At 36.0% G+C, this 18,147-nt stretch overlaps 1 protein-coding gene across 1 annotated transcript in view; it reads right to left on the bottom strand.

Moving 5' to 3' along the window:
* Positions 1 to 3,334: 3,334 nt before the first annotated feature.
* The window catches only part of LOC117323712 (globin-5-like), a 33,434-nt gene continuing 18,621 nt past the window's right edge, over positions 3,335 to 18,147 (bottom strand). Inside the window, exons 2-3 of the mRNA XM_033879128.1 lie at positions 15,589 to 15,820; positions 3,335 to 7,727 (exon numbers count right to left, since the gene is read on the bottom strand). Of these exons, the coding sequence (XP_033735019.1) occupies positions 7,581 to 7,727; positions 15,589 to 15,820 (379 nt within the window). The 3' untranslated portion in view covers positions 3,335 to 7,580. The remainder of the gene's footprint in view (positions 7,728 to 15,588; positions 15,821 to 18,147) is intronic.

An 18,147-nucleotide genomic window follows, 5' to 3' on the forward strand; every position in this document is an offset into this window, starting at 1 on the left:
CTTAGCTGTTGATATGACGTTAAACGTTAAACAACAAAGAACCAGACTCTGCAATATGGTACATGTAATGTCACATTCAATATAAAAAATACCTGAGTGATGGTTTTGATATTGCGGGTGTAGAAAACTACCGGAAAAGGGATTTGTGATGTGGTACATTGTATTCTTGTGCAGTTTGGACTGCTGCTGCAGCTGCCGTCGTATTGTTCGGCTCCAAAACCGACAAATAATTAGCTTAACCTTTCTTTCTATACTCAATGTCACCTTTATCACCGAGAAGTTGTTTTGTAATATATGGGTGCAAATTTTGTGCTTTGTGCTAACACAGCCCAACATAAGCCCTACAATACGTTATAAGTACGTTTTATCAATAAGTTTCTGGTTATAGGTGGTTCTTGAGTTGGATAAATCGTCTGCTGGAGTTAATGAATTATTCACGTTTCTGTAAACTTGCGATGTTTCACTATGTGTCAAAGTTTAATTAAGGAAACTATTGACTACATGTAGCTAGTGAACGTGGTGTTAAGACAGGTATATCTTCCGACGTTATCTGTACTGGATGGAAAACCTCTGACAATGCACTTTTCTAAATTGATCAAGAAATATTGGTTATTTTTTCCGATATTTTTTTCTTTAAAATGTTCAAATAAGCATGTTTATTAAATTGAACTCAAAACATCACACAAGTGAAACTAATATTCACGAGTTGTCCCCCCTCACAGAGACAAAAAATAAAACTTCAGCTGCCCATACGCGCAACATATTATAGCAATGCAAATAGTTACCCCTTTTTCAGATTTGGAGTTAAGCGTTCATATACCTCTGAAATATTGCTTTTATAATAATCGATTTCGTGTTCATTGTCGATTGATATTCTGAGGATTTATAGAGCACCAATCAAACTGTAACACCCGATACCCATTCTTTGTGATATTCCCAGACACCCGTCCCATGTTGCATACAAACAAGGAGGTACATGGCTGCATGTCAGAGAAAAACACGTTCTGTAGAAACTAATCAAATAACGTCAGTTGTTCGCATGCATTTCACAAACTGCATTTTGTTTTATTTCGTGTTTTGTTGTCCAAGTCACAGTAACGAATTTTAGAATAATTAGACTTCCCTTCAGCATTTATAGAGTAACGTTTGTAAACATATACTGCTGTTGTCTAGGTATTATTTTACAGTCAGTATTAGGCTAAGATACATATACTTGTAACCGAGCTATTTGTGAAACATCAATAAAGATAAAAAGGAAAATTGAGGTAAAAAATAGTCTTACATCAAACAGATTGAGCCTTTGACGAGATCTGATTAATGAAGTTGTAGCAAATTGGTCGATATATGGATTATAAAGATCGATACGTAAACCATCAATGATTGATTATATAATTACCCTATACCCCTCTCCTACTCAGCTTACACATCAGAAATTTCTCTTGGCTATTGATTTGTTCAACATTATATAATACATTACACGTACATGTACATTGTGCACGTGACGTCACACGTATATGTCCAAAAGGGTATGCATATTTCGGTTACCATAACAACCATTTATAATAAGTTATATGCTGAGCTTCAGTGACACGGTATTGAGTTAACGTCACCTGATACCCGGATGTTGGCTGACTGGAGCCAATCCCCCAGGAGGACAATTTAATGATTTTGTCTTTGTATCATTTGTATTGTTTAGTTTGTCTGTAGCAGTCCCTGAAAGTATCCACTCCACTTACACTCATCCGCAATCGTTCTATGGGCCAGGGGTATTTCTCCTTTTGAAATACTGGCTAGCAATTTGGGTATTGCAGCACCTTGTGCACTTCTGGGAGCATACCTTTTCCGAGAGAGTATTTGTTTTGCAGCAAAGGATGCAAGAAAGAGTCACATGAACATGGTCTGGTAAATAGCATGGGTTGGCAGTTTGTTCTACTTTCTCTTGTTTCTGAAACGCCATTACAATAATGTTTATGTAGGGCAAAGCATTGTCGTAGATAAGCTGTGTGCCTTTTCATATAGATAATTTTTAAGCACGCCATACAGACTATCAGTGCACTTGAATTCAAAACAATAATGATAAAAACTTGTTTATGTTTTTTTATGAATTTTTCGGCAACATTGGTCATTACATTTATCTTCGCCTTTTTGTAGTAGTAGACCAAGGTCTCGTCCTGTGAAAATTCGTATCGTTTAATATACTTCGACCCATTTCAAACACAACTGATACTGTCGATAACATCATGAACTATTATTTGTTTCAACAACTCAGGACTACATGCATGGCTGGTTCTAAATATAGGTAACATAGTCCTCATCAATTGAATTAGTGATTCACGTTAATCCATTTATTGTTACGAAAAGTGCCTGGTAAATTCTTAGGATCAAAAGCTTAAACAGCGTGGTTTACGAGCTTAATCTATCAAAACCGGCATCATTTTCTCTTCTAACATCCTAGAACGCGGAACAGCTTTGCATGCTCTTTTGACATTTGCAACGTGCACGGTCTGCACCACTGGAAAGAAAGGTTTTTCGTGTTGTGTCCTCGAGGAAAAACATAGCTTTGTTGTAAATGTGAGTTTGTGATGAAACCTGATTACGCAGGTTTGAAATTGCTGCTTCCAATCTTTGACGCAACTATCACTGACAACTCTCCTTTCACCACTCATTGTGCAGAAATGGCATTTTTTGGCCTTGTAAAACTCTCCAACTGCCCATTCGAATGTTTGATTTTCGGAAAATTCATTTGTCTTTAGCCAAGTCCCGTTACGTTTATCGTTAAATTGGCTGTCTTTAAATCAATTTAAAACACTCAACCAATAGTCCTTTGGTTACTTTGTAATGCCAGGGATATCTTATTCATAATCCCTGTATATCCCCCGAAAACCCTTATATTTCTCTTCTTTAGCATTTGAATTTATACTAAGACGTATGAACGTTTACTCCCGTGAGACGCTGTATACTGCTAAGGAATGTCATGAACATCGTAGGGGAAGCTCTGAATAGGTCCTGAAAGATACAGGAAGATAAAGATAGTGGCTGGACACAGTGGGTCATTAAGGCAGGTTTGACTTTGATGCAAACCATTTGAGTCTTAATATAGGTGAGTAGATTTGTTTGTATATTATGTATATAATCCCAACTTTGATTTTTGCACCCCAGTTAGGAATACATGCCATTCACCAACTATAATCTATATTTAAACTATATTCTTGTTAGGTTGTGGTAAATTTTTGCATATGCATTGCTGTTGAAATGACTGTGTAGACCAAGGCGCTGTACTACATTATTACGAACGCCCAAGTGGCCGATCTATAACAACAGGACAAACAACAGGTTAAGTGACATTTCATTTGTTTATTATAAAGTTGACACAGCGTGGCAACCATAGAACTCAAGAGATACACAGGATCCACTCCACATACATACAAAATAGTAGCACATATGACCTACATGTATAGATATATTGTGGTGAGCTTGCAAGTCACTCACACGTAATAGCGCATGGTGAAACACTTTAACATGCTTTCGTACAGTGGATCCAAGGACTCCACGAATAATTAATCAACATGAAAAATAAACGTTTTGACGTTAAAATATGTAAGATATGATTTAAAAAAACGAGGGTTTTCCCATTGCTTACACACAGGAATGTCAGTTTCAACCTCATGAAAGTCTTTTCTTTCATTATACTGTAAACCCGACTGATCAGCTACATTGTTAGTACTAAAATAGTTGACGTATCTGGATTAAGGAGGGTCGTCTCTAAACTGATCAACATATCGATTTGGCGCTGACGACCAACTACGAGTGTTTGACGGCCCGTTAAAGAGCCTTTAAGACGAAGAGTACATTAACTGGTTATATCCTTTGGAATAACTACATTATGTGGTCACTATGGCAACCATTGTCGTAGATACAGTGTTACTCGAACTCGAAGATTTTATTCAAACTATTAAGCTAAACGCCTATTCGTTACAAATCGCCTTTCACAAAGAAGTCCAATGAACTTTGAAACTGAACGCCAGTTAAAGCTAACGGAAATGCAGATTTTAGCATGATCAACACTACAGCCGTTATTTGATTTCATAATCTGGGTTAACATACCAAGGTTAGCTCGCACAAAACTGACAGCGGGATTAACATGTCCAAGATAAACCTTGTTGATTAAAATAACAGTTAAACTCAGCTACGTTACAAATGTAATGATTTCAACATTTCCGTTTCTATACACTGTAGCGTCAGATCACGAGAAGTGACGCATATTTTTAGTTTTTGTTTATATTTTTCGTAAACTGGTTTATGTTAAGTTTTGATGTAATAATACTGATTCAGACCAAGCTTCCACTTGTAACCTGCACAACATCGAAGTCGGCCTGTTCAGATTTCCCCTGGTTTTCGCTGTAAAATTCAACAGTCTTAAGTTTGGTTTGGTTTGGTTTGGTTTATTTTGTTTAACGTCCTATTAACAGCTAAGGTCATTTAAGAACGGCCTCCCGTGCGTGCGACATGCATGCGTGTGGTGAGTGCGTATGTGTGTTTTGGGAGGTAAGCCTAATGGACAAAAATGGCAGTAAGGCAAGTAATCCAACAATAAGTCACATACCCATAATGCTTCAGGATGTCTACTGATTAAATGAAAGGCACAGCCCATGTTTATGCATTGACCTAAAAATAAGTAGAATGAAAAAGATGTACAAATGTATTTTAAATTTGAAAAGTTTAATTGATTTCTGTCAATCGATGCCAATTTATGACGTCATATTGGAACGACGTCACGTCAGCGATTATCTGAATGAACATCTCAAATCATATATCTTTACAACGCAATCCTTGTTTTGGAGTTTGGCAGTAACATATTCAAGAGTTTGTAGTTACCAGGTGCAGCACTGTTGTATATGTGTTATTTGCAGTTGTTCGAAGTGGATTTAGTGAGTTATTTCCATAAGTTTTTATAGATAATCTATCGAGCCATTTATCATGTTATTATAGATAATCTATCGAGTTATTTATCATATATTATTATAGATAATCTATCGATCTATTTATCATAATGTTGTTACATATACATTATAGATACATTCTTTCGTATGCAATATCTAATGGAATAAGCCATATTCATAACATTGAAGTATTTGTTGACCCGAAACCATCGCCGCCACTGTCCGAATACACAGACAACATATATTTTTGTTGTATTCCATCAACTGCGTTTGTCGTTTCCATTGATTTTCGAAAACGATTTCTTTAATTATATGAATATAATAAATAAAACACAGCTAACATGAAAATGTGTAATTCTCAAAAAATTCTTTATCTTTATCTAAAAAATAACAACCAAATTGTCATTACAGGCATTTTGGAACTTTATTTGATGGAGGAGTATCTATATGTGCGTTGTCATGCCAACATTTGGGTCGACAGGTGTTTGGATATTTTCATTGACTTTAAGAATACAAATGTCAGACATTGCTAAAATTGAGTTCAATAAAATCTCCAGATGAAATAGAAGAAATGTTCAAGGACCTGTAACATAAGTGTTTGGGCAGAAAGCGTTTCGAAAAATTATGGTTTATTATCAGATTTTTCGTTATGTCTCATCTATAATGGAACCATACTTCTTTAGAATGTCTTTTTTGTTTTGCGTTTCATGGCTTATGAAACGCGTGCAAACGGAAGCCACCTATCAACCATACACAACAGCTACAGCCGTACAAAACGTACTCGTCATAGGGTCAATACATGATGTCAAACACAAGAACCAGTATATCTACCACACAGCAGCACTTACTCTCATATCGTACAACAAAACAGGTCTATATAAAATACTTCCTCTGTAAATAAACTCTAAATGATAAACATATATTGTCATAATAATATCTTAATAACTTATGCATGCAACATTAAATAGCTATAAATTTTATACACTTGTAACATTATTCTCTCTGCACAATTTACTTTCAAGAAGCAATCCTTGTCAAACATGCCTGTACCAGTGGCACTTTTCGAGTTGTCTTAATGATGGGTGAAGGGTGAAACAAAGGGGTCGATAGAGACCATTATAGTAACGCGTGTCACGACGGGATTCGGAACATAATATTGGTAGAGTAATAGTTATGTGTTGATCGAATTATAACACATGACGATCCCTCTGGTCAAACAATTGCAACGTGGAGTTGTACGCATATGATATTTTAAACTTTAAAAAGAGATTATATTCAGGACAATCTGCTTTAGGACAATACGTTATGCAGACAAGAGATCCTTGCAAAAATAGATTTTTAGCTGTAGGACAATACGGTATTGATACAAACGTGGAAATCTGACACATAAGTCTTGACGCTCGCGTTTTAGCTTACCTTAACAATAGATGAGTAAGCATGTCTTAAGAGGACAACCAAAAGGTAAATCAAATGCCAATCTGAATATATCTCACCAATAGATTATGGTCATTATAACCTGCTTTGTAGTTATTTCTGAATGGGGTAAATTCCATATAAATATAAAAATATTTCGCTATTGCTACGAAATACCGATCTCCCTTTTAACCCGATTCAAGCAGCATTTATAATGGGCCATTCAATTATTGTTACGTTGTACATTATATCAGCCCTTGGTTACGACACATGGTACGTATTACTCGGTTCTTATCTTCAAAAATCAATACAGCATTATGACGCCGTGGGATTAAAGTGGCTTCCTTGTTCTAAATCCCTATTTCTCAATGATGTACATTATACAATTTCTCTTTTTCTAGGTCAAATTTCCATTGTAAAAAATGCACAAATTTAATACTGGCTTTTGACTTAATAAAGAGTTATGACGTCAACCGTATTTGCAGGGGATTTGAACTTTGTTATAAGGCTTATGGATGATGCCTAATAGAAGTCTGTGGGAGCCGAAACTATCGAGGTTGTTGTGAAGAGGTTGCGAGGGTAGTTGGATGCTGCCAACTTGCCGCAAATATATTATTCACCGATTTGTATATATAATGATTAATTCAATTTCAATTAATGCTTTCAATTCAGAATGTTTCTTTAATTACACAATGTGACGTGATTCCACATCCACTACTGTTCGCACAACGTACATAAACTCCAACTCTGTGTGTCACATATAACGTAGCACACATGTGATGTATTGAATCTACACATCTACCACATAAAACATATAGGCATATTTAATGTCTTACATATGTATCCGCACCTCATCACACTGTCACTCTATCTTTTACACATTGACACCAGTTCCCGAACATCCATGGACGTTTAACTTCCTTGGTATGGCCTAACATCCTCTCTCGGCCCGTCACTCTAACACTATACTCCTTTATCTGTACAATAGGAGGACAGGCCAGCCTCCTGCTGCCACCTAGCGGGTTGTTTGTACCCACATCACTTATTTAGCATCGTACGTACCGATCCACAAAAGCCAACCCGAGCCATACGTTACACGTGCCAGCAGGCCAAATTTCCGGTAAATTTCCGGTGAAATCGTGGGAGATCCCCTATCATCTCATCCTTGTCTATTACCATGTTGGCACGATGTACGTCCGCAGCAGACATGGTCATCATCACGTGACCTCATGACACGGCATTAGACGTGTCGTATCCCTCTACCAGCGTTTTCAGAACAAACTTGATTGTTATCCTGTAGATTCTGTCCATGTTATCACTGTACCGGTCTCCAAGGGTTATTTTTACAGCCTCCAGGAACGGTACTTCAATGGCCTAAAACAATAAACAATTTTAATTAAATACACATTTATGATTTTATTGAAAGCTGTACAACAGTTTAATCCATGCACAATGCTTTTAGAGGAAGATTGCAAGAATATTATCAACTTGAACAACATTACACTTATTCTGGAAATTTAGTTTGTAGTACTAGGATGTTGAAGGTCATGCTATACATGCAGTTGTACGTTATGAATGAGCTATGTTGAACAATGCTTTGATTCGGAAAACAAAACAAATTGTCGTGTGTGGCTATTAGCATTTTGTAAGCAATGATATATTCAAAGTTAAAAGCAGAGGACGCCTTTTTCATTGTGTTTTCTTGCATGATATCATTAAGCAAATTCAACACAATAGCATTGCTTTGATAAAAAATTGACCTTGAAAGCAATACCAATCTTAACAATTAAACACATGTGTTTTTTAATTTTATCGAAATGGACGCCAAAGTGCAGATTGATCTAGGAAACAGGTAAAAATGCTTATTTGTTTTTCAAAGAAGAAATATGACATATTTTACTGGAAGTTAGTAGTCTTGTATTAAGCACGGCATATACATATGTATTGTTAGGAACTGAAAGCAAGGATTTTTAATGACATTCAACCGTAGTCTGCCGCTGTAGGGGAATTATAAGTAATTGATAACGTTTTACAAATGAAAGCTCCATGGAGAATAAGAATGGACATTCAGAATGAAAGCAGAACATTATTTCATCGGGGTATCCAGAGCAAGTAAATGTGTTTGCAGCACTCGAATCACGCAACATGACCAACAGTATGTTGACAAAGACACTGAACTTTGCGCTGATACTAGTTGACTCAATGCAAACTTCACTGATAAAAATATATTAACTAGAACACTGATACGTCAGAAAGGACCTCGGTGTGTATTCATATAACCCATAATCATTAAGAAGTCGTTTTCCCATATCGCTGAGGTTGACGTTTGACATTTGGACAATCACAAAAAAAAAAAAAAAAAACATACATTGGATATATATATTGGTTGCCTCCTTGTTTGGTTGCGACCAACTTCATCATGTCGTAACAGAATGTTCATCAGTGACAAAAAACAAAATATGATCTTGACCTTTGTCATAATTGTCTTGACGTTGACCTTGTGTTTTGACCCCAGTATCTATTTTTGTAAACCGAACACCATGACCAATTTTCATGTAAATCGGTCAATTACTACTGAACTAATAAGCCGGACGGACAGCAGACAGGCAGATACACCAACTGATTGTTATAGGGCACCTGTATCTCCGTCAGAATTCAGCCACCATAGATATATACAGAAAAAGTAAAGCACTATAAACATAGGAAACATGTAGATGTCGTATCTTTTGTTCAGATCTCTTCCTTTAAAGAACAGTTTTATTTCCGGTACAGACATAATACACGTAAATCAGCTAGCCATAAACACTAATACATGTACAGTACTACCTCAATAGATCTTACTCTTAACCGCGATCTATCAGGTGTCACAATATCAAAATAGACGTTTTATTTACACTCGCAACACGTTATCAACATGTTTGGTTTATATAGGACCAGTGTATATTTGTAAACATGTTCCATCCTTTTGTATGTTAGTATCTAGATTCCCGTGTCGGACCATTACATATACTATATTTTCTCAATAATATGCTCTCTCCAATCAATATTACTGTCAGAAGAAATATATATTTGGTCTGCATCTCGTCTCATGCATAGTGTATTTACATGCTTCTGTGGTATTTTCATCCGTAGGTCTTGATTTTATATCACTCTTCCGTAGATAAATCTACATCATTTCTGATATTTCAATTACTGTATTGTAACTGTTGCTGTAGAATTTATTTAAATTAAGGGATTAATACAATACTACAGCTCTCCACTGTGTCCATTCGTGTAAACACTGCAACAAGATAACACCGAGTAGGCGTTTTGCACAGAGATCCAATGTATTTTCGTAGACAAAGAATCTTGGCGAACAGTTGACCACAATCCAGTGATAGCATAACGGAGGTTGGCATATGTTCATGTCTGGACGTCATCAATGGACATTATCTTAAACAATCTGTGTCCCGAGTCCGATAACTGGATTCATCTTATTGCCTACATCCAATAAATCGTCGTTGCTATCTGACTGGTACCATGATGTACTAAACCTTCTCTGTAGATTTAAAAAAAAAATACATAGCTCTCATACTGAAGATAGCATGTACGTTTATCTCGGGGGACCCGTGATCAACGATACTTTTATTCAAAGTAACGTTAATGTACTCTTTCTTCACATTTGTATTTAATGTCGTCATTTAAATATACATGAGCATTAAAACATCTGAACATGACATCATCAAATGAATCTAACTAGATTATATTTATAGCGTGAATACGTGGTGTTTCTCTCTGGGGCTTACGATTCCCAGGTTTTAACCCCTTTTCCAGACCTCTCTTCAATACACAACCTCGAGTTCCGTGTGGCAGAACAAACGACAGCAATGGCGCGTGATCGCAGTAACCTTACTGTGTTTGTTATTGCTCAATTTCTGCAAAGTAAAATATTTACTATCTTTGTTCTCCTATATTAAGAATCATAATTCCATCCATATTATTATCGAATCATTAAACATCACAGCACAGATAATACATTAAACTGGGTTTGTCACTATGGTACTATTTAATAACCGGTCATAAACAAGTTTAATATCATCGGTTATATAATCATTATAACATAAACATTAATTATCTGGTGTTTTGCCCGAATGTCGAGATGCAACAATGAAATACAAGAGACGTTGTAGAGTCTTGTAATACTTCGTGACTATCTACAGTTCATCTAGGTAAGGTCGACTTTCACAAAACTACATTGGATAGGTTTTTGTCGGTATAAATATACATATATATATGTATATATCACGTTTAAATAATTCAATTTTCCAGAGAAACCTTAATTAAACTTTCAACTTCCACTTCGAAGGCGTGCGTGCATAGCATACATAACATCGCTTCAGCAAGAAGAATGAAAATTGTCATGAAACAGCAGTACAAAGGGGAGAGTATGCGCTTGGTACGTGATGAGAACCTACTTATCTCACATTGTGGGGGTTATTAGGGACGAGATTCAGTGATCAAGTACGCGTCAGACCAACCCGCACGGAGAATAGATCGATAGGCTAGTCGCTGGTTCTGCCATAGTTACCACCAAACTTCAACACTTCAACGACAATAAAGTGGTATTCAATATAACCTACAAGTTTGCATTATCAATACCAGGGCGAGTATCGGGCACTGTTAATTCTTTGAATCGCTGAAACTATTCACACATTTCCAGGAAATCAAACTTGTATTCGAGCATATTAAACACCACTCGCACACTCGTTAAATAAGTATTGGTACGTTACTCCAAACTTCTTTCCTAGTAAACTATCGTGGAAAGGACAACTATTATTAATTATTTGATTTGACGACTTTAAGGAAGTGGATTGCTTTTCAAATTCTAATAAAGATACTCTCACGTACTAATTTTGCAAGCATCAAGAGCTGGATATCCAAAACATTCAAATCAATTAACCTAAGGACTTAAGAGGACATTCCCTACTACATTTGGACATTTGTTTTGAACAATTTGGACGCTTGTTTTGGACAATATAGATATCATCACGTCTCTTTAAATATTCCATTCTAAGGTACGTGCGTAAGGTAAGTGTTACACTTCACACTGGCCCGATTGTACTACTAGTAACGTCAACAAATATACGAGGTTGGTCCAATTAATGACTATAAAAAATGTCACTGTACATACTGTCACTACGGTTCGCGCACATAACAATAACAATAACTGGAATTAATGTTGTTAACATATACATATTAAGAATTTACCTATTTATACGCTAAAGAATTCCATTAAAATAATATAACAGTTTCTTCAACAGTTCTAAATTCAAATTTTACATTTTAAGTTAGTTTGTCAATCAAAGATTGAAGAAGCAAAGCAAAAGTAAGGAAAAGGCAGAGTTCGGGAATAAAGTGTCAATTCCCCCGAGACTTTTTATAAAACTAGAATAGATGTCAAAAGCATTGATATCAGACACTGAATACAACCACTTATAGAAACCATTATTCAGTCTTTGACCTTTGACCTTAGCCTATTGTATCAGCATGACCTTTCGCCGTACGATCGTACTGTGCCATATTGAAGCGCTCACGAAGATCCACCAGGGACGTATTCTCTCATACACTGATTGTGTTCGTATGGCACCAACCATTCACGTGTCTGTGAAATGACAAATGCTAAAGCTAAGTGAAACGACACGACCACATACTGCACGATATGGCCTGTTACAATGATGGTAGAAATATCTTCTCTAATTTCGCTCTTGTCACTCCGCTTTGTGTGGTTAATATACTATCACGACTATACACGGATAAAACGTTCCACATACAAGCGTCAAACTAGAGGGCACTTGTTTCCAAAAGGTTTTTCAACGTAGCAGATATATCTGTTTATCTTATTCAAAATAACAAACTAACCATTATTCATATTTGTGTAGGTAACAACACTTATGAAAATACTCGATACCAGGTATTCTTCATTTTGTCGAATCATAGCATTGATTCTTATAAATATAAATCCTGACGTTTCAAAACGTTACAGTATCACTTTTTAATAATATGAGTCATTGAAGGACAAATTACTGTATTGCATGTAAATGAAATTGAGAATCGCAATTGTACATTTTTATACATATATATTACACACGCCATATATCCAGTATGTAAAATGGTAATGTGCTATGATTCCGTAAACAGTCCATTTCCAGATAAGCATTCCATTGTTACGTGTTCTTGCACGAAACACGTGTTTCATGGTTGTCACTGTTGTTCTAACTTCGTACAGACAATATCATGGCATTTATTTTGCCTACATTTCGCATGTCACATGTCACATGTCATATTGTTGTTACTTTTAATCGTCTTCACTTTGGCATCTGTTAATATACTCTTCTAACCAGTATATCAGACTCCGATGTCAGGAGTATTTTGCGTGCTCCCGCTGCTACGCACATACTTTACGAATTAGCACACATTTGACTTGCTCTGTTAATAAAAACTTTAACATAACTTCCTTCCAATACGATACAATGCTTAACTTTATTGAAGCAAGGGCAAAACAATTTTAAACTCCTTCTACCATATTAAATTTATTAGAAAATACCAATCAACATCTAAGACCAGATTACAAATTAGACTTGATTATTTCTAGTCAATTGCGTTTGATGTCTCCATAAGTATTAAAGCCAACAGAGATATCGCGGTAAAGGCCGACGTACGATGTATCCGGATCTACGACATTGAGTTCATTGTCACATTTAAGTGTAACGAGAGGCCAAGAGGTCATGCATCAGTCAATAAGGGTTTCTAGGGGGAAATTTGTTCAGCAATATTAGAAATACTTCCTAGTTTTGTGACCGATTCTGCGAAGTACAGTTGGGTGGATACCTTTGATAAACAATAATATATGTTTTGTCTCGTTCAAGGAGGTTTCTCAGACAACCATTAATATTTTAACCATCATTATTCTGCCGCTACAGGGTATTCCACACTACTGTTAATTACAAGACTTTATAATTCAATGATATTCCAGAAATGAAAATGGCGTGATTGAACCTGTACCTTCCCTTTTATCTACTCCTGTCCTCTGAACACCAACACTCCCATCATACCTACAAGTCATTTGGTCATAATGTCTTTCTCTGTCCTACACACCATGATTGGTATTTTTAATATCCACCCACTGTGTGGATGCACATACCAAATAGGAGAAAGTGTTAATTGATGTTGATTTATCCAATATAGGTTGTCCTCAGACACGATAATGCTCCCGATGACTGATCAAAATCAATTAAACCCCATATGATGGATTGTTATATTTTACTTAGATTTCCCAAATTGGACTAGACCCCACGCATGATGTGCAAAGTTACAAGCACATTCTCACCAGTCCTTTTGAAATGATCCGGAGAAAAGGATGATTACTACAATCGTACTAGTTCCTATTGCTGGTAAATTTGTGACGTTACTGTAGTAGTGAAATGATAGATAAGAGGACAATTAAACGATGATGTTAAAATTATGAAATACATTACATAGCAACTACGTATTCATGTAGACTGTTGTAAATCAGTCAATTATCAATATTTATATTAATTTATAATCTGAAATATCAATGTATACTTCTGAGATATACCACTAGCTGAACGCATGTTTAGAACAGAAATAAAAACAAATAATTCTGCTATGCGCATGGTCCAAAGTGAAGGGTTAAGGGCGCATGGAAGTATTCATCAATTGGCCCTATTAGCACAGTTAGTGAGAACTAGCGCTAACAATGATAAATAGTGTGACCGAAAACGACATTTTGATTTATAACTATGCGTGTCGGTGTGCAGAATGTGCTGTTTGATCGATGGTTCTACCATCCCAATATGATACACGGCCTCTGTTTTGACACGTGTGTGCATCACCTGCACTATCCAATAGGTGAAGAATAATAGAAAATTACTGTTCCACCAGGAAAACGATATTTTCGCGTGGCTAGAACCATGCCGTAAGCATTTGATGGGGCGATATGACAAAAACCAAGTTCAAGGTGTGACAGTTCTGAACAATGTGTTCTCTTCTCCAAAAAATATGTTGTACATAAATATATCATATCTACAATATTATAAACTAATGCTAGACCAGGTAATCTGTTGTTAGGAATAAATGGGTATGGAATAGGTATCCAATTTAAAGTAAATAGTCCGTTATACGTCGTTGAGTGCAAATTATAAAACAAACGTGCAGCTTCCTCCTCTACATCAGACGTGTTTTATTTCGGAATTTAAGCCTCGAAAACTAATTCCACTAAAACTCATTTTATTATCAGTCATGATTATACACTCAATGAAATGCTACATGAACATTAAGATTTCCATTAATCGTTGACCCTTAATATCTGGAAATGAGTTTCGTTAAGTGTTAGCTTTCCTTCACATCATCAAATAGTCTATCATTGAACGCAATAACACTAAATCGATACCCGACAGGTGCCCGCGCAGTGCGACATCTATCGAACAACTCAACAGACGGCCTTCTATGGCACCGCCATTTAGGTCAAGCAAGAGTTATATATCTATGGCTGATTGGTCGATACTAAATTAACATCCCAAGAAGATGCAGTTTTTATGGAAAACGTATAAGAAATAAAACGGAAAGAGTGACAGCATGATAAAATCATATCATAATTATTCAATTATACTTCGATTGCATACCGTGCTTATTCCATTTGGAATTGCAATACAGGACTGTTATTGGTCAAAACAATTTCCGTGTGTTGATATTTCTGTGTTTGTTTTCGTATGTTGGTGTTTCTTTGATACCAGTCCTAAACTGCCAGTACAAACAACCCCGCACTGTTCAAAACACATAGTAGAGCCAACAACACTCATCGTAAAACCATATGCATATACCGAGGATTTAATTAACAAACCTTGCTCCTCAACATCCATTTCATGGAAGACAAATATGTACATGTGAACCAGAAAGAATAAGGTGTCGATTAGAAATGTATTTTTCCTGTTCCATTCCGAGTTTAGAAAACAAATTATTGCGAAGAATTTCGTTCATTACTCATGTCAATATCTTGACAATCCACATTGTATTGTAGTTGGTACATGTATTTCATCTTGCCTTTTCACTATTTTATATAACAAGACGAATGTAATAATTTTAGGATAGTCCACATGTACTTCTTGTTTATATACTTACCCAGAATTTTAAGTGATCTAGGATATCCTCCTTGTATGCGTTCAGTTTAGATACTTACCCAGAACAAGTCTGACGTAAATCCCGGAATCTTCTTGTGATAATTTCCACGGTGTTTAAGTAAGGTTAACACGAAATCTACATTGTCAATATTGTTCATTGCTTCGTCTACAGTCGCCATGACAGTAGTAGCGTGCTTCTCGAGAACCTCGTCCACTCTCATTTCTTCTTCTGTCTTCAGATGAGCAAACTTTGCGAACAGTCTTTTAATGTCAGTGTTGGAACGGAACATTCTGAAACACAAAAAGTCAAAGCAAATCAATGAAACATCAAGGTGTACGGATATACAAATTTCTGTAAATTTCCCGTTAGTGTCCATGTGCAGCCATGTTTACAGCGCTTCCTTATTATAAATACGCCATTTTTTTCTATCGAATAAACATGCGCTGTTCCGTAAACTACATTCGTTTCGAACAAGGAACGAATGTTATTTTAATTGTTTTTATTCACTCACACTTCATCCTCAAGCATTAAACATCACTGCGCATGTCCTTTGAGGACGGAATGGGCGAAATTTATACGAATGTTTAGGTTTCTAATTAGTGATGAGTTGTCAAAACTATTAAAAAGGACATAGGATTTTGTTTTTTAAGACGATCCCTTTGCCGAGTTATACTGGAAGAATACTAAAACCGTATACGTATCGAACACTTTTTCCCAAGAACAATCTCGGCAATTTTACTTCGATATAATAAACTTGTCTTTTCTTTAATTCAGCATTTCCGCCGTGGTTATTTGATCATTGCTGTAATAGTCATGAAGCCGGAAGTGTTTCGGTTTGTCAGCTGAAATGCTGCCATCTTTGATTCTGAACCAAAGTTAAAGAACACTTGGACAGTGCCATGTGAGAAGCATTGATTTCACCGAATAGACTTGATGAAAATTGAGAAGTAATTGACTTAGCCATTAGATAGTAGAAACACTTCTTGTGCAATTTGCAGCTGAGATAATGAGGGTAGGCGATGGTGGGGATACCATCACCGACTCCTGTCCACAGAAATAGTCAAACACGACGCTCACTCCTTCAGCTCTAGGATATTTACGCTAAATTACCTTAAATCCCGTTCCATCGAATCAGTCGCTTTTCAGGGGAAAACAGTTTTAAGATTAAACCAGACTTCTCCTATTGGGATCCAACTATCTGTCTCGAATCATATGGACACACTTTTCATCAATACAACATTACTCTTATTTGGCATCGGGATGATGATTACGAAATTTAGTAAGCATGTCTTCAGCTGTCAAAGGACAGTGGTCTTTTAAAAGTGATTGTCTTACAAAAATCAATGTCGGGTAACAGCACTTGGGGATTGCTGAGAGCGCTTCAAGTGAGTAGTAATTTGCGGTATTTGATGCTTTCCTTCTTCCACCTATTCCTACGAGTTTATGCATCCAGACAATTAAACAAACCATGGCATTATTTGATGTAAATTCGAAACGTCAGCCAAACAACATCGCAGCCGAAGTTGATTACACGGACCAGACACCGGATACAAGAATCATTTACGTGGAAATTAACGACTTACACGTCATTGAGATAGCATACTCAGTGAAGTAAAAACTATATTTCACAAACGGATTCCCTCCTAGGTGGAAAATTGATATTTGGTCTGTGGGTGGGTTTGATTAATGCTATCCACAACTTACACGTGTGTGATACTGCGGTGTTGTATGTATCTTGGAAAATGTTTCACAATCATGGCTACCTCGATGTCTCACGAGAGAGGTCCATTGAGGTGTAATATGCGTAATATTGGATACCCTAGAGCTTTCGGGGTCAAGTTTGTTGTCCTAGACAATTTGTAGTAATGTGTTCCAGAGCTCATGAACCGAATCAATTAATGAAAACCAAGGCAATTTGTTTTGATTGAATTGTGTATCCAATAGCAACGATAAATCGTATAACGTAGGTAACAAACACACCTCCCAGCGGACTTCAATGTTAACAGCCAATCATTCTAAGTACGAGTCATTGCGCTACTTTAAAACATATACAACGCCCGAATGGTGTCAGGTAAACTGACCTATCAACCATTGCTTATTTCTTAATTGTTAATATTTTTCGTAGTTTATTTAATTTCAATTCTAATCATTTGATGCATTTTTTTGTAACCATTAGATATTAATTATTTTTTATAATCTTTTACAAATAATTTAATAGTTTGATAATTCATTACATTTCAGTAGTTTTTAAAACTTTATTTTATATATTCAACTTCAAATTCAATAATTATTGATTTTCGTTTTTATCTCAATTGCTACATACATCTGTATGTACCATGTTTATCTCATTCCAATTTTATGCTTTTCCCAAATATTTCGAAAATATTGAGTTAGTCTGTTATCAAATCGGATATCGATAAATTTTCAACTTCAAAAAGTACGACACATTCGTTTTACGAGTTGTAAAAAGATTGTTTTTAATTTAAAAAAACCCACATTATTGTATTTCCGATTTCATAAAACGTATACCACCAAAAGGGAATATTGTCTCCCCGATAACACATTATTCAATGTATTGATGTACTGACGGCTGTCAATTAAGTTATACAATCTAATA

The sequence above is a fragment of the Pecten maximus genome, chromosome 3 (assembly GCF_902652985.1).
Source record: "Pecten maximus chromosome 3, xPecMax1.1, whole genome shotgun sequence".
In the NCBI taxonomy this organism is placed as follows: domain Eukaryota; kingdom Metazoa; phylum Mollusca; class Bivalvia; order Pectinida; family Pectinidae; genus Pecten; species Pecten maximus.